The 24,685-nt window shown below is 41.3% G+C and overlaps 2 protein-coding genes across 2 annotated transcripts in view; both read left to right on the plus strand.

Annotated features, from left to right (window-relative positions):
* The window catches only part of LOC103354883 (matrix-remodeling-associated protein 8), an 11,429-nt gene extending 673 nt beyond the window's left edge, over positions 1–10,756 (plus strand). Inside the window, exons 2-10 of the mRNA XM_008278476.1 lie at positions 4,546–4,572; positions 4,704–5,009; positions 5,103–5,204; positions 5,814–6,275; positions 8,811–8,969; positions 9,151–9,181; positions 9,270–9,349; positions 9,457–9,510; positions 9,637–10,756. Coding sequence (XP_008276698.1) covers positions 4,546–4,572; positions 4,704–5,009; positions 5,103–5,204; positions 5,814–6,275; positions 8,811–8,969; positions 9,151–9,181; positions 9,270–9,349; positions 9,457–9,510; positions 9,637–9,662 — 1,247 coding nt within the window. The 3' untranslated portion in view covers positions 9,663–10,756. The remainder of the gene's footprint in view (positions 1–4,545; positions 4,573–4,703; positions 5,010–5,102; positions 5,205–5,813; positions 6,276–8,810; positions 8,970–9,150; positions 9,182–9,269; positions 9,350–9,456; positions 9,511–9,636) is intronic.
* A 1,701-nt stretch (positions 10,757–12,457) lies between these two features.
* Positions 12,458–24,685, plus strand: part of LOC103354892 (segment polarity protein dishevelled homolog DVL-1) — a 23,662-nt gene continuing 11,434 nt past the window's right edge. The window contains exons 1-4 of the mRNA XM_008278488.1: positions 12,458–12,880; positions 17,676–17,745; positions 20,889–21,010; positions 23,590–23,708. Of these exons, the coding sequence (XP_008276710.1) occupies positions 12,711–12,880; positions 17,676–17,745; positions 20,889–21,010; positions 23,590–23,708 (481 nt within the window). The 5' untranslated portion in view covers positions 12,458–12,710. The remainder of the gene's footprint in view (positions 12,881–17,675; positions 17,746–20,888; positions 21,011–23,589; positions 23,709–24,685) is intronic.

Here is a 24,685-nt window from a genome sequence, read left to right on the forward strand (position 1 = left end):
GCTTGTGACCCATTGGCACACACAGTTTAAGGCAAAGTTATATCATTATCTGAAACAATCTGCTTCATTTAAATAGTGCCGCACAAGATTTAGGAATTTAGTCTTTATTGACAAACTTTTTCTGAGTTCTGAAAATAAAATGGATGTACCCTGGAGGTACATGAACTTGAAAGTGAAATACATCCCCAGTGAGGCTGCATGGCTGCGACTGGTCTCGGCCTGTTGTGAATGTGGGATTTTTTTTATGGCTTCAGCCCAATGTGTTTCCAGTTAACTGCGGTCTGAGCGAAGGAGTCAGCACAATCCAGCAGCCCGTCATTATACTGTATGTGTCAGTAATGACTGTTTCACCACGAGTGGGTCTCTTTGAGTCGTGGATGGCGAGGAGGAGGGAGATTGCCCCCCCCCCCAAAACCTCCTTTCCTCCAAACCGTGTTTATGATGGTTGGCTCTGTCTTAATGAACGGCCACAAACAACAGGGTATGGAAAAAATTAGAATTGCTGTTTTGAATAAAGCTTACAAGCATGTAACTACTCAAAGTAGAAAATGACAAGGTGACCATGTAGCATGTTTATGTTCTGGAAAGCCCCAGTAAGCAATCCCTGGACTTTGCTGAGCCCACTCTGTCCTGTGTAAAGGTAGACAAAGGTGGCCACACACTGAGATGATGATCCCACAAACTGCCTTTACAGTTGTGACATTTGGGAACTATCAGTTCAGTTCAGCTGTACATTAAATAAAAACCCAGGAAGTGGTGTAGTCATCACAATATTGTGCACAGGTGTGGTTCCAGAGCAGCTACATGAAGATGAATACAATGAGAAAATATGACACAATAATGCAGAATAGAATGCAGCGTGCAGATGATCTTTGAGAAAACTTTAAAAATCTGATTTGTGTTGTTTCAGAGTAGGTTTCTATCCCTGCAGTCTTTAGGAATCTGTAGAAGAGCTTCAACTAAATCCACAGTTTAACCTAAATCACACACAGTTGAACTAATAAAACATGTGCAAACAGATTCTTACCAACATATAAAAACAGATGCATATTTGTTCTGTATAGAAACTTTTCAGTGAGAATGAATTGCTAAGAAATCACTTTAAGCGTTTTCTGGTTGGTCAGCCGAATTAGAAAAAGTTTCAGTTTAGCAGATTGTGCACAAGAAGCTTTTGAGCTGATCAACTGGTGACAAATGGTCGAGTTAATCCACACTCTAATCAGCTGCAACTTTGAAGGACAATGATCAGATAGTGTGACCAGTACACAAACACTCCTTTGACCGGTGGCCATAGAATGACACCTTAAAAAGCAGCTTTATTCAAATAACGTGACGTCACAGATGACAAGAAAAAGAAGAGAATGGCACCTCAATGTCCCCATTTCCTCTGTTTGTTGTCGTCCACTTCACCAAACTCTGGGTGAATGTATCAAGTGAACGTGATCCTGTCCTGCAAAATGTCCGACAACTTCCCTGAGCCCTTCAGGAAGAGTGGAACAGCATTCCACAAGCAGCAACAACAACCTTATTAACTGTATGTGTTGCAGATGTGCGACTCATTACTGATTTGTGATCTCTGGTCTGTGGCCCCACTCTCCATCTGCCCTTTATCGCTTCCAATACAGTGCGGACTTTGTTGTTTCATGACATCCCATCCATAGCGATGCCAAAGAGTTGCAACAATTAATACTGTTTCCTATTGGTGTAGTCTAATAAAATATTTCATGCTTCATTTATGTTTTTGCTCAGCATATGTACATTTACAATAATATACTAACTGAAGTAACCTATAGACATCAAATTCATAGGTACAAATCTATAGAAAGCAATACACGTGCAAATTATCCAATATCATTATACATCTCAAGGGAATGAAAGGCTTTATAGGCCTAATGGTATAATATATATTTATGATGGCCAACACAAGATAAAGTACTTGCGCTCACACAACACTAATCTCCACTGTTATTTAACATACACAGGAGTTTCCACAGAACAGTCAATAGGCTCTCCAGAACTCTGAGTGTATCTTTGTACGTTTAGCTGAGTCTGCAACCGAACACATTTGTTTGATTTAGTCTCAACCTGTGACAGGGCTGTGAGTAAACTTCACACACCCGCAGCACCTATGAATCACAGAAATGATGCTGACTGTATTCATGCTTTATGTTGTACTCATACCTACAACCTCTTTTTCTAAATTTTTGTTTTTACCTTAAGGATGACATCCCGGTAGGTGATTCTTCATGTGATTTTTGGGGTTACAACAGACAGCGGTGATTTTGCAGGTCATTTGCTCGATGTCTGTTATTATCACCTGTGATTCGGTAGCACATTGTTAAGTCTCACTGTTACAGCAACCTCATGAGTCAACAGCCTGTGTGTGTCTAATGAGAGACAATTACAGGGGCTGGGACACTTTGTTTTACCATCTGCAGGAAAGTTTATACCCTTCAATAGAAAAACCCACCAAAGTTTTCCAGCCAGAGGTCTCCTCTCTGGTGCCAGTGCGTGTGTGCTGAAATCATTTTGTTCAGCATGAAGTATTATTATATGCTGTCATGAACTTACTTCATAAAAACAGAGGCATCCAGATAGCTTAATAGGGGAGGTACATACCAGACATCCACAGAAATGGACCTGTGCTGCACACAGTCATGACCCTCTGTCTTTCTTTGTTTTATGTTTAATTATATACTGTCTTACTGTAAAAATGCCTTAAAACAAATCTTAAAAAGTGAAGTGTTGTTCGGATGTGATGCAATCAGTACTCGTTTTTACTGTCGTGCATGTGCAGCCATGGTGAGCGCACACCGAATAGATTTTAAACAACCTAGCTTTGTGTAAAAATGTACAGACAGTATCATAAGCACTCATTGTTGTGCTCTGAGATTTATACTTATAAATTTCATCTCCAGGTTCTTACTAATAATGCTTTAATGTGAAAGTAGCATTTTACTGTGCTGTGGTTGTTCCATGTGGAGCTCATTTAACACCTTTATATACATTTTTTTGGTAGATTAATCCATAACAATCCATCAAATGCTATGAACTGATCATACTCTATACTGTATTAGTAAAATCTTAATCAGAAAACTACAGTAACTCTACCTGTTAAATGTGAAGTAGATGCAAAAAGTGGCATAGAATGGAAATACTTGAGTAAAATACCTCAAATCTGAATTTAAGTATTACACTCTACTGCTTATGGTGTTTTTAGCAGTTGTTACTGATGTAAAGTCTTATTTGAAGTGGTTCAATAATTTGCAGATGTACAACTTCTCAAGATTTTACTTGCCTTTGCCAAAAGTGCACTGATCAGCTACATCCTATACAGAACTCAGTGGCCTTACTTATAAACCCTGAAGGAAGAACTGAGACCATTTCAAAACAGTTTTATCTTCCTTATACTGGCTCTAAATATGTTTTAACCCTGGATTTTAAAATTATATCAAAACCTCTTCTTTAAAAGCTCCTCTTGGAATATGTCTAGACTCTTCGTCCTGTACGAGCCTGTGTAGTTAGCTTCAGATTCTCAGGCAGAGATCTTTCGAATGCTCATGAGATTGGACTCAAAACGAAGGAGGGACAGAGCATTTTACAGCCAAACCTCTGGAATGACCTGCCCTTGGAAGTCAGTTGGTCTGACTCAGTAACATCTCTTCTCAAAAATTTTTATTGGAAGCCTTATCTGGAATTTATTATCCTTTCTATCATTCTGCAATACTGTGATGTTTTTTTTTTATCCTAAAAAATGATAATTTCATGATTTGATGAGTTAAAGTGGCTTTCCCACTTGTGTTCAATTCTAAGAACAGAGCACTAAAAACATTCTTTATTATGATTACTTTAAATGTACTGAAGGTATTCACATATTTAGCACATTTAAAAAAAAATAGCACTTGTTTTTATTGTTCACAATGCCCATTAGCGGTACAGTAAAAGTACACAGGTGTTCCTGGACTTTTGACACCAGGTAGTGTGTCTAAAGTGAGCTGAACAAGAGCCTGCTTCTTCATCCTCGCAGGATCACGGCCTTGCAACAAGTCAGCAGCAGCAGCAGGGATGAATAGAGGCTCTGTATGCTTTGGCTGCATGCGTCTCTGCTGTCCCTTCAGTAAACAGACAAATGAAATAGCACTGTGGGAAAAATGCATCAGAAATAGCAAATGTGCTGTGGGAAAAATCTCCAGAGTGAGAAAACACAAACAACAAGAATATATTTCCTGTGTATATTATTGACAGCTGGTATATTTTCTGCTGTTGTTTTCCGGTGTGGCGCCTTTCACAGTTTCTTCAGTTTGTCTCTGCTGCTTTACACTGTCCTCTCACTGAACCCACATCTGCTCCAACTGTTGGGTTAGTGCAGATGAAACCTAAAATCTCCAGACACTGAAACAATTTTCTGGGTGGAAGAGTTTCAAGTATTTCTCAAGACCTAATCAGTGAACAGCTTAATATCGGTGAAAATCTCAGTAAAGAGGCAACAGCAGGCAGTATGAATTTATACAGAACTCTAATCATACGTTCTTTTGTCTCTTTTAGTTCTTGCTGTGCTCTTCCTGCCAGGAGGTAAGTCGTTCCTATTTCTTATGCACTGCCTTAATAAGAGCTGAATGTATAGCAGCTCATATTTGGTTCTTTTCTTTCTGTCGTTGCTGCACGGAATTTCTGAGCGCATGTGTTTACTCATTTGTTGTCAGCTTTGGGCCAGAGCAGCAGCAGTCTTGGTGTGGTGGTGGAGACCAAGAACATCACACTCCCTGCAGGCTCTAAGGCCGTGCTGCCCTGCCACAGCCCCCGCATGGTGTGGACCCGGGACAGACTGAAGGACCGCCAGAGGGTGGTGCACTGGGACGTGGTCCGTAACAGCCCAGAGTATTCTGTGGAACGAGTGTTGGACATGTCACCAGGAGCCCGTCAGAGGGTCTACAATGGCTTCAACAAGGGACGCATTTCCCTCCCAGAGTCTGCTTTCAGTGACGGCAACTTCTCCCTCATCATTAACAGTGAGACTCATCTATTTTCCACAAGCAGTAATAACATTGTTCTTGTCCTTTTGCAATTTTGTCTCACGGTTGTTTGGATGTTTTTCTTTTCAGATGTGGTGACAACTGACAAAGGAGTTTATACTTGTAATTTGCACCACCACTACTGTCAGATTCACCAGTCCATTCAAATCCAGCTCAATGTGACTAAGTCAGGTGAGGCGGTCCGATCCTAATGTTGTAACTTGAGCTGTGATGCATGCAACAGAGTAAATAAGTGATGTCTTTCATGCTCAATCCACACACAACAAAACACAAAACAATCCATATGAATTAAAAAGATAACAAAGTTTGCTCACATGGGTTCCAGGGAATCCTTGGATTTGTTGGGTTTTCTATGTATTTCTGTAGGGTTAAAACTTTAGGTCTACATTTGTCAGGTTAACCTCCATGATTATTATTGCTGTAGGGTCTTAGGCTTAATATGTACATTAGGATAAGTTCTGTATTTTGTAGTATCATAGGATTTTAGCTATATTATTTCATTAATTAGGTTAATCTGCATAATTAGTAACACTGTTGGGTCTCAGTCTTAATATGCATTGTAGTCAGGTAAAGTTGTATTTTATATCATTTTTGTTTGGTTTTAATCCCTAATATTTGATTTACTCATGTAAAATCACACCATAAATACCACTATAGATTCTTAACCCCAATATGTTAACTTGCTAGGTTAATTTGTAACCCCAGTCATAATCTTGGCTGTCGTTTTAAATGTGCTTTACAAAAACGTTGACTTGACTGAACACTCAAATGTGTTTCCAGCTCGGAAAGAGAAACGCTACTGGGATGGGGAGAAGACTGTGTTCGTGGTGTTGCTGGGCAGCTCAGTGGTCCTACCTTGTGTAAACCGGCGCTCCCTGTGGAGAGAGGGCCTCCAGGAGGACCAGCAGCAGGTGGCCCACTGGGACTTCCAGGCCCCCGGAGTTCGTCCTGACAGGGCCGACCGACTGGTGGACCTCTATGCCTCTGGAGAGCGCCGGGATTATGGACCTCTCTTTGGCGAGAACAAGATGAGCGTGGAAGAGGATGCTTTTACGTTAGGGGACTTCTCACTATCCATCTCTGACTTGAAGCCTGTTGATAAAGGCCTTTATTCCTGCCACTTGCACCACCACTACTGTGGTTTGCATGAGAGGCGCATCTTCAGACTCACTGTGGGACCTCCAGTACCATCTGCCCCAACCACAGCACCCAGAATTCCCCCAATAGATGAGCCAGAACCAAGTAAGCAACTCACGACAAACATCAGTCGAAATTAGTTTTTCCAGAGCCTAGTAATGGTAAACGGTTTTCCCCATATGGTGTCTTGGCTGAATTGTGAAAAGAGTCAGAAGACTGCTCCTGGGTTTTTTGTTATATTTATAGGCATAGTTGGTCAGTTAAATCAGTTCCTGTTCTTGCCAGTTTTCTCCTCAGTCCTCTCTGTTTTTGTGTTTGAGCTGAGGAGGGAGGAGGTAGAAGGAATGTAGGAGCTGGTTGAGTTAGAAAGAAAGAGAGGGGAAAGAGTGAAGGAAAGAGAACAAAATCTTTCTGCTAGTTGTTCACTGTTTAACTGAAAAGCAGGATTTTTTTTGGACTCATCAGTTTGCAGCTTTTGCTTGAGAAGCTGTCTACACTCAACAGCTTTAAATTGGCAGCAACGGAAGTGGTCTTATTTTTCTCGCCAACTGTTTTTCATTTACAGTTTCTTGTGTTAGTCATTTTAACTGCACTGAACAGAGGAGTAGGCTCCAACATCTAGTAATTTTGGGAGTGGATGGTATATTGTGGTTTTTTCCTCCGTTTGACCTCATTTTCTAAAAGTTCCGACCATTTGTCTAGACTGCGCGTACACACACACACTGCATTTCCAGCTTTGTTTATTCCGATTTTCCCAGTCTCTGCTCAGTTTCTATGCTGATGTGTATCAGCCTCTGGTAGAGCGTGTTTACCAGCAGTCAAAGGAAGTCTGTTACATCTGTTCAGCATCTGGTTCCATCTGCGACATGAAAGAGCAAAGTAAGGGGAGGGGATAAAGGTGTGTGTTTGACTACACATTCTCCCTTCCCTTTAAAAAAAAAAAAAACGACAGCCCGTTTAATAGCCCTGTAAATTATGTTGAGAAGAAATGTACTCGTGGATAGATGGCATCCTGCCCATTTCCTTTCAGAAAATCTCAGTTCAAGAAATTCAGCTCTTCTTTACGCATTGCTGATCTCATCTGTTACATTAAAACCAAATTGTTTGCACTCACTCAGGTGCCAGCATTCATCTGAAATTACCAATATCATCATAGGAGCTTTGCACCTAAATGCTGTAATTATTTATGGCACGGACAAATGGAACATTGTTTCTTTCTAATCATGAAGGAAGCATTATATGAGCTGCCAGCAACTCGACTGAAATCTCAATCTTTGAAAATGAAGATGCTTTTCTGTAGTTAATTGACTTGCAAATGATGCATATCCCAACGGGTAAAAAAAAAAAAGACAGAATAATTTTTGTGCAGCATATGTGAAATAGCCTCCAACACATACACACTTGTTAGATCTGTCAAGAAAATGGTAATGGCCCACTGCTGTGACATGGCTGAGCCTCTCCTCTGGACAGTTGTGCTCTAGAGACAATGACCTTGGACATGTCTTTGCATTTTCATGCATATTAGGTACATTATACAGTGACAGCAGATAATTACGAACCAAGCTCCCCCGTGAGGAGGGTGGCGACTAAGTCAGAGTAAGTGTTTTTTTCTTGATTGGCTGGTTTTGAAAGCGTGGTCAGTGATAATACATCTCATGTTTTCCTCATTAGTCCCTCAGTAGTTTTAGTTTAACTAGTGTCCAATTTATTGGCTTTGGTGAGAGACCACAGAGAAAAACTATTACGAACTATATATAATAAGTAAAGCGAGAACTGATGTATTTCAGTGTTTATTTTCTGTGATCACACATCTGTGATCAAGCTGCCTTTGAGATTATGAGAAATTGCTTGTCAAATATTAGCAACAGCTACTCTGCAGCACCAGCTGTTTTGTAGTTGCTACAGTTTTGCATCTACAAGCCCTGTGTTTGTCCATTTTTTAATATTTATTCTCTACTAACTAGACAGTGTACACAAAGAGCAGGGGTCACTGTGAGACTATGTGCTGCCTGCTGTGGAGCCAGATACGTATTTAGACTGGCCCGTCAGGCAGCAAAGTTCACCAATGAGCTCTGCTGAAGGTGTTACGGATTTATTTTCCGTACATGCAGAAACTAGACTTCTGTGTTGGTGAGAAGACTTGAACAGTCCTAAATGGAAAACGAATACAGAAATGCAGACAGACCACATAACAGAGTTGGTCTCTCTTCCCTCACACTTCTCCTTTTTTTCTGGTCAGCCTGTGTTTTTCTGAGGAAGGGAAAAAAAAATAACAGCTGCATGACATCAGGTCTGGAAGTCATTACTGCCGAACACCATTTTGACATTTAACTCTCTGCTCTCCCTCCTTCTGTCTCGGGCTTTGGAAACAAATGTAAAAGAGACGGTCTCTAAGGGGAATACGAATCTTTTCTTTTGTAGAACTACATTTCATTTTGATCCCTGTTTATTGCCATTATGTCTAATGTAACAAAAGTTAAAATATGAGCGTAAATCCTCTGCAAGGCAGCACATTGTTTTTTCATTTGAGGCTTTCTTGAGTTCACTCAATATTTAATATGGGTACTGTTATGTCTATGTGTGAGAAATGCAAGTAGTTTTTACAGAAGATGTTTGAGTGTCTCTGTCTTCTGCCTTCAGGGACCGATGAGGTGGACAGTCCACGTGTCGTGAATGTCTTCCTCCCTGAACATCGAGGTTATTTTGTGCAGCATTTGGGCTACTTTCTGGCAACGTTTTTACTTCTGGCGTTCATTGTGGTCGCCGTCATCGTGTTGACTCGACGACGCAAAAAGAGAGGTATTGTGTGTGTTAGTATTTACCACAGAACCTTCCCACTTATTCTTGGCTTGTGCCTGACAACTTTATTATTTGTTTTGAATCATTAAAAGCATATTTATTGTGGTTACTGGAGGATGGGTTGCATTTTTATGGATACAGTTTGTTTATGATTATGTCTTAAATCTTTTTTTTTTTTCAGGGCTGGAGTATGAGCTGGGAAGAACTGATCGGTAAGACATTATCATGTGGTCAATGTTAGATTATTTTTTCCTAACATAAAGTCTAAAGATAAGTAAAGCAATGCTCATTTGTGTGCAGAGGAATTGAGGCCAGTGGAGGTGAAATAGCATTAGAGTGCACAGAGCTGAAGACCTGTAACCAAGATCCTTTGAATTCAGGTGCAGTAAACCACTTCCACATTCTTGCTGCAAATATTTTTGGCCTACGTTAAGAAAAAATGTGCTTTTTTTATCCTCACAATCTCTCTATCTGCTATATTCCACAGATTACAAAAACAACCTACTGAAAGAGAGAGATATGGCGAAAGACTGCAATAAGGGTGAGCATATATTGTGCAGTGCATTTCAGTGAATACAATAACGTCCTTACAGCCAGAGAGTAGCTGTAGATAAGAAGCATTATGCTTTGTTGTTATGATGTCCATCTCTCTCTCCTCCTCATTCAGACTTTGATGGGAAGATGTGGAAGTGAGTGTGTTATTTCTGAGATGCTGCTGGCAGGTCCAGGGCAAAGACCGGAAGAGTAAAAGACCGTGGAGAGAAAGGGGGGGGGAAAGGAAACCCAGGAGAGGACAGGAGGAATACTCCCTCTGCTGTAACTCTAGCACACTAAGCTTTTTTACTTCATTTTTTAAAAAACATTTTCTATCTATATATATGTATAACTTTCATTTTCACTAGCAGTTATACCATTATGGTTAACATATAGTTGAGCTTTACTTTTTGCATTCATTGGATTGTTTATGTTGAGTGCAAGGCATTTTTATCATCCTTATTAAATGCATGCTGTTTATTAAGGTATGGTTTCCGTGTAGTGTGCATGATTACAGAGCTGCAAGCTCACGGCTCTTTTTAATTGTTACAATTTGATCTTATTTGCACAAATTCTGCTGTACTGTAATTTGTAAAAGGTATTTCACCATGTTATAAAGATTCATTTACTGTATGTAGACAGTTTCAGAGGGTGTTTGGAGACACATTTCTGCGTGTGCCACACATTTCAAGCTCTAGATACGATAAAAAAAGGATTGATTTTGTACAAACTCATCTGTGGTGACAAAGCGATGATTACTGTGTTATTTTTGCTTAGAAAAACAACATGTCAGAACTAAATTTGTATCCAGATTGTACCCATAAAGACATATACTGTACAATGGCCTAGTGGAACACACATGCTAATTGATCATTTATCAGTAATGGACTAAAGGCTCAGTTTGCTGAAACTCAGGAAAAAAAAATATTTGAATCATGTTTTTTAGAGGGCAATGCAGTACTTGTTTGCATCAAGCATGTACAATGTACCCAGGTTTGTAAAACACTGAATTTTCATTAGTGAATCTGCTGGTCAATGATCCAGGTACATGTCTGTAATAAACTGTGTGGTTATGGTCCTATGAGGTTTACTGCAGGAAGAGAAGTGTCTACTATATCAGTAATGCTAAATGTAGTCCAGACTAACTCCCACCTTCTTTTTCCATCTGTCTCTTGCTACTCTCTCCAACACTCTAATACTGGTCTCCTCTAATAAAAGATTGCCTCTAATAAAGATTTGCAGTGGCCACAGACTATTTGTTGCATGTGTGGAGTCCACAGACATGAATCTATGTATTTGGTGACTGGATAAGCAGAGGATTACGGATGGAATAAATAAAATGAATATTTAAGGTATTTAACAATGCAATGAGTGAAGCAGAGATAAAGTCTTTGACATGTTCTGAGTGTAATTAAAGATTCATGTATTTTGTTAATGCAGGTACATTTCTGACTACATTATAGCCAGAAACATGCTACATTACTCCTCTGTGGTGACAAAGTGATGATTATTGTGCTGACTTTGCAGACCTAAATTCTTATCCAAATTATATATATATATATATATATATACTTATTTTTTTTTTTTTTTTAACCAAAATTGGCATATGGTCTCTTGTAGTACATCTGCTGATAAACCACTTGTCAATAACACAGTAACATAACCCTTTAGTAATTCCACAGTGGGAAAATCTGCAGTGTGACACCAGCAAAAGGGATAGTGCAAATATGATGTAGAAAAAACAAAACAAAAAAACAGAATTATACATAAGTACTGCGGATAATTGTTGAAAATATTGCACAGATTCCTTTGAACAAGGAAAATAACAATATTGCAAAAGGTTATTCGATATGCAGAAATACATTAGTATCGCACAGATTCTTCCATAAGTAGAAAACACTAATATTAAACAAAATGCTGATATTGCACAGGTTTTTTTTATATGTAGATAAAATTCATACTGTGCAGAGTATTTTAAATGTACCAAAATATTCATAACACACAAATCATTAATGTTGCATCAGTATGTAACAAGCTGTTCTAGGTGTGATGTTAAGTTTAAAATATAATAATAATGCATAAGAAATGGTAATGATAGATAGATAGATAGATAGATAGATAGATAGATAGATAGATAGATAGATAGATAGATAGATAGATAGATAGATAGATAATGTAATTGGGTAATTAATAAATTCCATCTGCTATATTAGTAATAATGGTATATATATGATAATAATAATTCATATATATTATCAATCAATCAATCAATCAATCAATCAATCAATCAAAGTTTATTTATATAATCCTTTTCAACAGCCCAAAAGGTGACCAAAGTGCTTCACAGTAAAAACAATACAATAACTTCAAATATAAACAGCAGTAATAGAAAGTAAAATAAATAAAAATAAACAGCAAAAAAGACACTAAAATATATACCTCATATGTCATATTAGTTCATATATGTAATAACTACATCTATGATTATATAATAAAAATACAATCTAATATTAAGCATTTACTATTATTATTTTTAGTGTTATTATTATCACCTGATATTATCTGACACATATAATAATAATAATAATAATAATAATAATAATAATAATAATAATAATACATTCTTATTAATATTATTGTTATCAGATTGTATTCGATAATTATTATGAATATTATACGATATCACCACTACTCTAATAAATGCAGTATAATAACGATAAGGTGTGAAACATGCCGTGGTGAAGGAGACAGAAGCACCTGACTGCTCTGCTCTTTGTTCCTGAGCTGCCTGCCTGTTAGCGCTGTACAGTAGCAGCGGCTTGTGTAAGCGCTCCGGCCTGCGCACAGCTCCGACACACCACTAGATGACAGCACTGTCTAACCAATTACCTCTTGAAAAATAGCAATATTCCCAACTCCATATCGCAAGGATGTGGACTGTCCCTTCCTGTTTTAGTGCCGAGAGAGCCACCGTAGCGACTCACACCGGAGCAGGAATACAGGCGCTCACAACGCGATTATGTCTGGATCCTCGCTGCGTTCGTCTCAGACACGGAGCTTCATTTTTCACCGTGGGCTTTGCAGGTTTATGTATTAGGGAATGCTGTTATGTTATTCTCCGGGTAGCTGGTAACAGAGCAGGCCCGTCTACTGCGCTGCCAACCCTTGTTCCTTTCCTGTGTCAATGATTGTCCTCCCCTCACTCTCATGGCGGAGACTAAAATAATATATCACATAGACGAGGAGGAGACTCCTTATCTGGTCAAACTGTCCGTTTCTCCAGAGAAAGTCACCTTAGCGGATTTTAAAAATGTCCTCAACAATCGACCCGTCAATAGCTACAAATTCTTCTTCAAATCGATGGACCAGGATTTTGGGTAAGTGGCCACCGTGATTATTATTAGCCTGCTCGTGTGGCTATTTATTGCAGTGTGTGTGTGTTTGGACGTCTTAATACAGGCCCCGGTACAACATCAGACGAGCCTGGCTGCCACGGTCCTTACATGTGTGCAAACTACAGTGCCATGTCTGTTTCCCTGCTCCTGGCACCTGCTCATTATTACAGGCTATCCTGTGCGCAGTGGAGGAGACACACGAGTGTTTGAAGTGATACCAGATCTGTCCGGAGCCCTAATGACGCAGCCCAGCATGCATTACCCAGAGCCAGACCCCTGAGCTGCCCCACAATAATGTCAATATATTACCCATGTGGAATAGAAATGTCACAGCAGTGTTGACAAAGCGTCAGGTTCTCAGGTTTCATCATGTTTGCCCCCCCCCCCGTTCTTGTGTGATTTTCAGCATGGATGAAAAATTATTATTAGACTGAGAAGTTGTCTTTCTGTATGAACACACACACACACACACACACACACACAATGGACTGCAGGTGAATCCGAAGGAAATGCCACACAGTAGAGATTGCGACTGTGCATGATCTTATCACCTTTTAATGGCCTCAGAGGTGCTAATTCTTCCAGCAGTGCTCCATCCTTCCAAGTTTGCTGATAAACGCTGTAGTATTCACTGTCGTGTTACTGTAATATCCCTAATATAAATGCTTGTTTGCCTTCCTAAGGAACACATGTAGGTTAATTGTTTGCCATCTCATCCTGCCCTGCAACCCCTGGCTATTGTTATTTAGGGCTATTAGCAGAGAGAAATGAAAGGAATAAAGCTAAAGGCACAGAAATAGAAGAATTTAAAGCTATACAACATGTTGAGTTTAAGATTTTCTTTAAGGAAACTGAATAATTGGAGTGTTTTCTGTAACTTATTTTCATGGGAAATTCTCAGAAAGTCACAGGAGCTTTTATTGACCACCTCCACCGGATGCTGGCTCCTCTCAGTAATAGGAATATTTCCTTCTTGTTTCCCTTCTTGTTTTCCTCACTTTGTAATCCTGATTTTCAGGAGCTGCACCGACTCCTCAAAGCTCCTCAGTTCTCTCGGTCAGCGAGATCTGCTTGTGTATCAGGCCTCTGCTGAGAATGACATATTTGTGTCAGTGCCTCTTCTCATTCCAGTCTGAGGAGTCATACGCGGGCCCACGTACATTAATATCTAGCTCCCCGTGACGACTGGAGGAAATGCAGAGGCAGGCAGCGTCTATAGAGCCGAACGTCATGCATTTCGACTGCAGCCTGACCTTGCGAGGGAAGCTGGCTCTTCCTGGTGGCGGGCTCGGCTTGGTGCGCCGCTTTGTCCCCAGTCCTGGCTTCCTGCCTGTCTTGCACTGCAGGCCGGGCTGCTCACTGGGCCTCAGGTGATCGACAAGCAGATTATGGAAACAAACAAAGCATGTTTGCTCTCTCCACATGGAGACATGACTCCAGGTTTGCTGAATGCACGGCTACGTAGGCCAGCCGTTCCTACATGTGCATCAACAAAGCATGTTAAATGACACTGTGAGCTGGACAGTGTGACTACTAGATTTCCACACAAGAGCTGGTATACACACATTATAAAGGCATCTCCACAAGCATTCCTGCCTTTGAGTTAAGGTTGAATATTCAGGCTCTGTGAGTGCCGTATGGTACTGGCACAGTATGGAAGCAAACTCAGTCAAAGGCACAGAGGAAAGCAGCGCTTTGTGGTAGCCATGCTGGCTGTACTGCATACACACAGACAGTATGGCTGCTGGAGAATTAGCAAGGGAGGAATAAGACTGCTGAGCAGAGAGGGAAAACATCAAATCCCTTGCAGTTATAGACAGTGTTTGAAATGTAAATGAGCAGTCAGTGCAAGGTCCTCTGTAGTAGACCTCCTGCTGTGCTGGAAAAAAACAGCCATTTTCTTATGGGATTGCTGAACTACATTTTTGCTGGCCATATCAGCTCTTTAAGCAGTGGCCACACAAATGTGATAAACGGTTTGCATCCCAAATGCCTCAGCTTTACGCAGCAAACATGTCAGTCCAGGTCCCCTCGAAACCGTATGGAATACACGTAACCACGCTCTGTGGCGTTTCCACTCACACAACAGAGCACAGCAAATGCAACAATGAAACGTTTCTTGTACACATTTCATACTTGGGTTGTTTTCTCGCAGTAATATTCATTCGTTCATCAATATTCATAAGACAGGAAGCTAATTGAGGCTGGGTTGTTTTGAAGCAACCCACTTGGCTTTTTCAGAAACTTCAAGGTGATGATATGGCGTTTTGTCATTGCCACTGGTGGTGAGTGGGTTTGAGACCTAACTATAATGCAAGTCACAGAGGCACTCTGGAGCTGAGGAAGCAGCCAAGCTGAAGGTCTGAAAGAAACAGTCTTGTTTGTGTCTCAGAAAATAGGGGGCTGGTAGGGGGATCTTTCTTCTGCTGAGAAAGTGATGCTAAGCCTCTGTAGTTAGAGGACAAAAATCTGCAGCTTTTTGCACAAATGCACCCCTGCCTCCTTCCGCTTGTGTTTGCTGTTTGACAGATTTGAAGGTTATACTGCAATTTGATGTCGTAGCATCAACAGCGACGCTTGTACTGTGATAATGATCATATAATATTTGTCATATAGTGACACTATCAGTGGAGAAAGAACAAAAACATCAGAACTTGTGATTACGATGCTGTCAAAATCACACAGTTTCAGGTTTAAATGCGACAACGGCAGCACGCCTGCTATTATAAACAGCTTTCTACATGGTTAAAGCTGCATTAAGCTGTTTACTGAGTGAGACTAGGTGTCATGTTGAAGTCTGTCTATTCACAATCTTATTTGACTACAAATATTTTGCTTCCCTGTTTATAGTATCATTAGCATCAGCCCACCAAAGTCCTTGGACTGTTGGTCGGTGTTGGCTGACTTCTCCTGCCTTTGGTTTCTGGTTTAGGCTCTAAGTTACCCGGCCCTCCTCTGTCTTTCAAAGCGTAAACAAACACGTCTAATCTTCCCCAGCTACACAAATATCTCCAGCAGCGGAATATTCCCCGATCACCGGGGTAAATCTTGTGTCATTATCCTGTGAAATCTGTTAAGACCTATTTATGCTGTCAGCTCTAAGAAGTCAGATCTGTGACAGCAGCCCACACCAGACACATGCCTCTCTAAACAGGGCTTATGGTTTATGTGTGTGTGGGTACATTTGTGTGTCTGTGCTTGTTAAGGGTTCAGATGTGGAACTAAGACCGGTCCTGATATCAGATGGAAGCTGTTAAAGACGTCATCTGTTATCATGGGAATTTTTTTTTCCTGGTTCTGTTGGTTTCACTTCATGCAACAGACAGACTTATTTCTCAGAGATGTATTTTGCACGCCAGCTCTTTCAGAAACCGTGAAATGTATTCACACTGGTCAACTGTTCCTGTCAAACATTAGGAAGAAACATAGCTGCTGTTTTATTTGTACAGGCCACTCCCACATCCTCACAAGTCACCTTACAGCTGGTCATGCAGCTTGGAGAGAGGATGCAAACATTTCCTACCTAACAAGCAGCCGGCCCTTTTCCTCCCTGAGGTGGAACACGCCATAGCAGCAGACTCTGTGGTCGTCAGTTCCAGCCACAAGGCTACGTTATCTCTGTCCACCACTCCCAGCAATACGGCTCCCACAGCAGCAATGCACACAAAAACACAACTGGCTTGGCTAATCATTTCAGTAGCGGGGAAGTTTTGGCAAACAAGAAGCGAGAAAAAGCCATAAAGTCACTGTCAGAGACACCCCTGCATAAAATCTTCTTAGGATTTCCTGCTGCTCTCAAGTCGTGCCTCTTCCTTTTCATGTACCACGTTCAAAGCCAAGGAGCTAATGTGAGAGCGCCACAGAGTTTCAGATATGCTTGGTTGTTGTAATTCTGGGAAAATCGTTTGCAATAAAAAAACAAAAAAACAATGTACATAACGACGTACAAGGAAGTATAATGGATTCTGGTAAATATATTAGGATTTTATAGCCTCATGACTGTGTCGGTGTGTAAGGTGTTTTGCCAGATCATCTCCTACCCCTCGGCTACGAGCTCCAGACTTGATCTATGTGACACGAGCCTAGCAGGTGTGGTGACGGGTTGCTGCTGAACTGTGTCCCAGCGGGTCAAAGGGTAACTGGGAGGTATTTTTGTAGGGAATTTACAGCCAAAGACGAACACTCTGAAGGAGGCTCTCACACTAGATCGCTCTATTAATACACGCTCCTGTGCCTTGACGCCCTGTTGTCGCAGCAGTGAGGCTTTTCCTACACACACATACTCAGAAAACATTCATGCACACGTAGAAAAACTGTGTTGTTTCACCACAGTGCATTTAAACCTGTGCCTTGTGAATATTTTGGTACATTTAACACATTCTGTGCAACATTTGTTTTCTGTCTACAGTAGATCATCATGAAACATGCACACCTGCACAGGTTTAATGCTAGACCCGCTCAGTTACTGATTTATGGCTCTATCCTCACCAGGTTGAGCCGTCTTTATCATTTTGTTGTGCTTGGTGTAACTGGGCGGAGAGCCATGATGTCCATAAATCAGTGCTCTTGGAGCTTACCCGTGCTAGCAAGGGTGCAAAGCTGGTTGAAAGCAATGTGGAAAATGTGACTTTCAAAGCGTGAATGTCGCTCAATATGTGCCAACTATGCAGGGAAGTGAAGTGTTTCCAGGTTGTGCGATGTTATATTGCTGAGCCTCAGACTCTGTGTCCCGCTACTGGTCAGTTAGCCTGACTCTATCTGTCTGCTTGTTCCCCAGGGTTGTCAAAGAAGAGATTTCCGATGACAACGCCAAGCTGCCGTGCTTCAACGGGAGAGTAGTGTCCTGGGTAAGTGAGATGGATGGTGCACCCGTGCTACCCCTCTCTCCTGGCCCTTTGCCTGGCTCTGCAGCCTCAGCTCTAACCAAAGATATGTGGAACAGTCATAGATCATGTAAATGTAGCCGTGGAACGCCTCCACATTGGTTTTCAAACACTCTTCACCTTGATCTCACAGTTGAGCTGTAGTGTAACGGTGTATGTGAATCCATTAGATATTAACCTCAATCACTTTTACAAAATACAGTCAGAGTTGGCCTGGTTTGGCTAATAAAACAAGACGTAATACAATCCATGTAATCTGATGGTCAGTTACTCTATTGACTGATGTAGCTCTGTAGTGTTTTGTAATTATGGAGGATAAACAGCACTGTGTGCCCAGGTTTCCCTGCAGGGACAATAAAGTATGTCAAATCAAATCAATCTGTCAATGTTAGAGGAAGATTTACATCTTAATCATTGCTTTGTCATACAGGACAGAGGACCTGGGTTAAAGCTCCGGCTTTAAATATTGATCTGAAAGTAAAAGCAAGGATGTATATATTGGTTTGACAGGCTGTGTATTTAATCTACTTTGTAGCTTTGTGTGTGTGTTTTTTTTTATACAGTGGCGTATATAGATGTTGCAGTTTATTGATCTCTGTGGGGAAAGTCATTATTGCCTCTCGATAGGGGGGTCAGAGGTCAGAATGAGCCACAGTGGTGGCAGTAGACTTGTTACCAACTGTCTTGTTCAGTAACACTTAATCAGTGTTGAGACTCACTGACATCAGTGCTCGAAGATAAAACTTGTGTTTAAATGTTGTATCGCCAGACCACGGTGGTGTCAACAATTACTCAGCCCAAGTCTATGCGTCTTCATGATTCATCCACATTTTATTTAAATCAAGGTCCCATTTCCACTAACATTTATTTAGTGCAATCTTCTTTCACTATAAGTTTGCAGGGTTGGGGTTAGTTAATTGTTATCTTGATTAATTGTTTCTTTTGTTTTGTCTTTGTCAGAAGATAATGTAAAATTCTTTGGTACAGTTGCTCACAGTCCAAGGTCTTCAGATGTCTGGTTTTGTCCAACCAATATTTCCAAACCCAGTGATATTCATTTTTACTACCACGTTGGACATGGAAGATTAGGAAATCATGACATTTGAGAATTTAAAGTCAAGGGATATTTTTCAGGTTTGTTGTTAAAAAAAAAAAAAAATCTTATTTGATCATTTAAGAAGTGGCTAATTAGCTTTCTGTTTAGCCAATAAATCCACTTGCAGCTCTGTTGTACAATAACAAACATAAATATGCTGTTGTGTTCCAGCTGTATTGAAGACCACTGTCAGCAACACCCGCTGTTGATTTACGTTTGAATGGAAGTCACTTGTCACCTAACACTTATCAGCATTTCTTTAAGCTCTGTTCCCTGTGGTGATCCTTTACATTGCTCATTCTGACAATTATTATTTCTGAAATGAAAATGTTCTGTGATTAAAACAACTGACATGCGAGTGTGAACTATATGCCGCACTGTAGGGCAGGGTAAATAGACCAGAGCTTATTATAATTATAATTATAATTTTAATTATAATTTTAATTATAATTGTAACACACATGCACACGCACGCACACACACACACACATACACACACACACACACACACACACACACACAGATTTATTCTTTTTTAAATGTAGTTAATTTAAATGTCTCCTTTTTATATTTTTTGACTTAATTAAGAGTATAGAGTTATGAAATTATTATGAGCAAATAATGGGCCAACCTTGTTGATGCATTAGGAATTAAGAATATTAGCTTGCACGGTTGTCAAAATGAGGCTGCAAACATATCTACAGAACTTAAGGTGGCTCATCGCTGGATTATTTAAAATACAAATTAAAGCTGTCTTTAAAGAGGGAGAGTTTGTCTCTTTTGCTTGTTAATATGTGTTCTTTCTTGTCTGGTTTGGTCTTTTAAATTATCTATCCATGTTATTTTGGACTGACTTTGGATTGACTACTTTGCAGTATATGGTGCTGGTTCATGCTATGCACTTTTTCATTCACAAATAAATGTGAGATGAGATAAATCTACTCTTACTGCTAAGGCACTTCTTATTGTAACCACACTAAAGGAACCTAAGAAATGTTCTATTGTTTCTCTCATTTATTTGCTGTGGCAAATGCACACTGTAAAGTATGTGAGGAGGCAGCAATGATCCATTAGTGTATGAGCGGATACTGACCATAATAAGAAGATCAGTATCAACCACACATTACCAGCCCACACATCTTTATCAATATCATTAGCAAATTCATTGGTTCCATTATGAGTTGTGTTCAGTAAGCCATTGCAAGCAATCCCTGGCCTCGTGTTACCTTTCAAAAAATTATCCAACAAGCTCCATGAAGTTTAAACCAGGGGAAAAGAGACCACTGGAATCTGATCAATGAACTAGTACCAGGAGACAAATATCCATCTGTGCATCCCTGAAAGATTTTCCTTAATAATGCTGGTAAAAACACACAGAACATGCTTTTATATCGAAGTTTTCAATAAAACAGGAGAACTAAGGGCTGGACAGGAATCTGCCTGTTCTTAGGATGTTTCAAACAGAAAGCACAGAACACAGAAACAGTGAAGGAGATGCAGGAAAACTTATAATCTTTGAAACAAACAAACCAAAAACCTGTCTGACTCTTCCTTCAAGAATTCAGTGACACCTGTGAATCCCAAAGCTTGCATTAGAATAATCGCAGTGCATACAGTTGTTAGCATCTCCACGGCTCTCTGCTTTAACTTTCATTATTGTGGCTCAGATGAAAGGACGGGTCATCATACATCATCCTTTGTACTGACACTCGACAGAGTAAAAGCAGCATGGTCTTTTAAGTTCCTGTGTTGCTTGCAGTGTTTCTTGAGTTGTTTATGCGTCGCCACCAGTCATCTGCGGCATCTCATTTCATATTCTTTCCTCATGTGTGCCTGTGCGCAAGAAAGTCTCGGTCTCTGTGGTGCTAGTTTTGTATAGTCTGTTGGGTTTGTTTTTGATCTCAAGACTATGGGGCTTATATCACACATCAAAATATTTATTATTGTTCGTGTTTCTCTCTGGGCTCGATGTGTCTGATCTATAATGAATATTTCCTCCTCTACTTCTCAGTTGGTCCTTGCCGAGAGCGCGCACTCTGATGGAGGATCTCAGTGCACAGAGAGCCATCCAGAGCTTCCCCCTCCCCTCGAAAGAACAGGCGGCATCGGAGACTCCCGGCCCCCCTCCTTCCAGTAAGTAGGCTGATTGCCGCTTGTCACATATGCGCAATTACACACAGGCATGCGGGCAGATGTATTCAAGCACACAACCCTATGCACTGGGCGACCTTTTTGTTTCGCAGCATGCCGTACGTATGTGCTAATCAGAACGTGGATAACTCAGCGGAGAGATTCATCATCACAGGCTCATATGGGAAGTGTAGGAGGTGGGTGGTGCTCCTGTGTGTGAACATGGCATGAAGTATGTGTAGGAACATGTATAGGTGTGAGTATTTTTCCCTCTCGTATGTTCCCTCCCACCCACACAACCGTAGAGTGAGGCGTTAGTCCACTCATCTATGTAAACATGATGCGTACACCGCCAGTGCTTCTGATTCTTGAAATAGCCTTCGCAGCACAAACATCTCCAGGCGAATGCTGGCGCTCCACCGAGCTCCCATTGTATTCAGTCACTCAGAGCATTCATCCTGACTCGGTTAATAAAGGCATATGTGGCCTAGAGACACATCGGTGCTTCAAAGCAATGGAATGGAGATTTTCTCGGCGCATGATTACCTGAGCCCAGAATTTTTAAATTGTCTGATTAGAAAATATAACTGCACTTGCTGAAGAGAAGTCCCCTCTCTAAATATAGCTAGAAGGGCTAGGGGCAGTGAGGATAGTGTTGTTACCATTGCAGCGCCAGAGCAATATGGCTGAGGCTCTATATTGAGAACATGCAATCTGTCATGTCTCAGTGTATCTCTTTATCCAGTGTTTGACATCTTAGCTCGCTTTTGCCCTCTATGGGCTGCTCCCTGCTGTTTGGCTGTCAGCTGTCCTGATGATTTTATTGTTCCCAGCCAGCTTTTACTACCGCCACCTTGTGGAGGAAACTTCAGAGCGCCAGCCCCCTCACCCCACGTCATTTCCCCCGCCCCCTCCCTCCCTCACTCACTTGTTCACTCACTCTCCCTTTCTCTCTTCCTCTTTGAGTTAGACAGGCAAGCCTTTCTCTGGGAGAAACAGCGTGGTGAATTCCCTATAGCGAACCTCCTCTCTTTCTGAAATGAATCCAGTCTTCCCCCCTTTACTGCTCTCGGTAAATAGCTAGAATATTATTACCACTCCATTTTCTCTTTGTGCTTTATTCATGCATTTCATGTGTTTGTCGGCGTGAATAGCTCTATTTGATGAGCACACAGAATAGGTGTTTTGGCCTGAGAATGGACACAACTGATGTGCTTCTGCCTGGTAATCCGGATTAACAGACATTAAAAGCACCCATCTCCATTTCCCAAGAGGGAGGGGGGTGGCGATTGGCAGCATTGAGGAACCGGCGGGAGGGGGGCAGGGGATTGAAAGGGGGTGGCATTTGTTCACAGCTGCAGCCTAGCGCCTTGGATAATCTCCCCCCGGATCAGCAGATCCGCCGCCTGGCTGGTCAGCAGCCCTTTGACAACCTGACAGACAGTCACTGCATCGATCATTGCATTGCTTTCCAATCACTTCCAACAGAAGTGCACCCATAATACTCATCCTCAGTGATATTTGCATACACGCACACTTGCCTGTGCTGGTGACGCCAGGCCCAGGTGCACCCATTAGCACTCTGTAGCAGGAGCGTGTAAGCATGCCCCATTGAGCACTTTATCCCGCTGAGTGAACACAGCAGACGCAGCATCCCTGCCTGCTCTTGGGTTTTTTAATTTGCATTGATCATCCACACGTTCCCGCCGAAGTGTGTGACAACATTGTTTTTAACGGAGGCAGGATGCTGTTTGACCACACGTCTGTGTTTTGTGCCTTTTTTGTTCTGTTTATACACAAGGAATATGACACTGCTTTTGTATGAGCGCTGCCATTTGGGTGCAAGTGTGCATGAACGCGTGAGTGCCAACGTAATTATTTATGCAGGTGTAAGGTACATGTTGCACACATGCCTAAGTGTGTGTGACAGACTGACAGGGTTGAGTAGAGTTCTCACCAGCCTTGGGTTTCCTAGGAGCCCGGTGGCTGTGTAAGTCCCTTAACCCCGGTGCCTGAGGCCACAGCATCTCCAGCCCTCTGACAGAATAACAATCTGCCCGCCAGCCCCCTCCAGAACCCCCCGACTCCTCCCAGACCTCAAGTACATAGGCCAGGCTTATTGCTCAGCCCACACCTGATCTACCACTTCTCACTTTTTATGCGATCTGTCATTCTCTGCTCTCTGTCTCTCTCCCAATCATGCTCCAGGCACCATCTGGACTTTCAATAGGTCTCATTAATGCCAGTATTGTCCAGAATGGCTCTCTCTCAGGGTATCTGGTCATTAATGACACTTAGTGAAAAACACATCACATACCGCAGAACAATGAAACTGCTATTTTGGCCAGAGGGTTTGAATTTGAAACAGAGTCATGATATGAGTTGCATATTCCCCTAAGGCTGAATGGCAGGCAGATATTATAACAGACAGAAGTATATTGGAGCTGGGGATTATTTTCAGGAGTGTTGGTCACAGGCTGGCTAGAGAATTAATTCGGAACACTTTCTGCAAGGGAAACAGAGAGATTGTGCGTTTTGTACATCGTTATTCCGACTGAAGTTCTCCAATGTGTGTATTGCAGTGCCAATGCAGTGAGCAGTCGTGATGGCCTGGACACAGAGACGGGTACAGAGTCTCTCCTGAGCCACCGCAGAGAGCGAGAGAGGGAGCGTGCACGGAGGAGAGCTCGAGAAACTGAGCGTGAGTATCAGCCAGGAACAGATGGATCCTAAAAATGCAATTATCTTGTCATTTCCAAGTTATTACATTTCAGTACCTCTTCATTTAACTTTCATACTCTGCACCACAAAAAAAAAAAAAGTGGACAGACACGAGACATGTATGAAAAAAAAAAGGCCCCCGGGGGGGGATCAAGCGGTGCATGTTGAACTCCAGTTATGTCAAACTGAGAAACACAGGCACATCCAAATTCTCAGAATGAAGAAAGTCAGAAGTGAATAAGTTCATTGTGTGTCAAAGTTTCTGGAATTCACTGTCTTGCCCAATAATTGTCTTTCCTTTGCTTCCCGTGTGCAGCTCAGGTTTATGGTCAAAGGGTGTTTTCCACTTGGTCGTCACACTCCATTCTAGTAGGATGATTATAGCCTGTCACAGGACACTAGTGTTTTGTGAAATATCAGGGGAAAGTCTGTTGCGGCTATTGTTGAAATATAAACGCAGCCATGTAGAATGTGTCTGGAAAAGAAATTGTCACGATCTCGATTTTAAAAGCCTTTTGAGAACTGTTATCAAGTGAAAGCACATTTGTTTTGTCGTGTTGACATTGGAGCATGGCAATTTCTTTAAAAATCTGAGACGGACACGACTTGGGCCTGCTCCTTTAGAACAACTGCTCTCTTTTTCATTCTTAGTGTTTTTAATACGGGAAGCTGCATCACATGTCTGTTCTGGCCACAGGGTATGTTGTTGGTTTTGTGTTGTTTGGAAAAAGTGTGTGTTTGCTATCAGCATAATCATCTGCGATATTTTGAGATACCTGCTTTTATTCTATTTCTCTCCCACACAGAGATTTTGAGAAAATTAACTGGTTATACGGCAGGAAGTAATAAAGCAGCAGCTTCTAATGGTTGCATTGTCTTTAGTCAAAGAAAAACCAATTCTCTCTCTCTCTCTCTCTCTCTCTCTCTCTCTATCTCTCTGGCTCTCTCTCTCTCTCT

This window comes from Stegastes partitus, unplaced genomic scaffold (genome assembly GCF_000690725.1).
Source record: "Stegastes partitus isolate 25-593 unplaced genomic scaffold, Stegastes_partitus-1.0.2 Scaffold4, whole genome shotgun sequence".
Classification (NCBI taxonomy): domain Eukaryota; kingdom Metazoa; phylum Chordata; class Actinopteri; family Pomacentridae; genus Stegastes; species Stegastes partitus.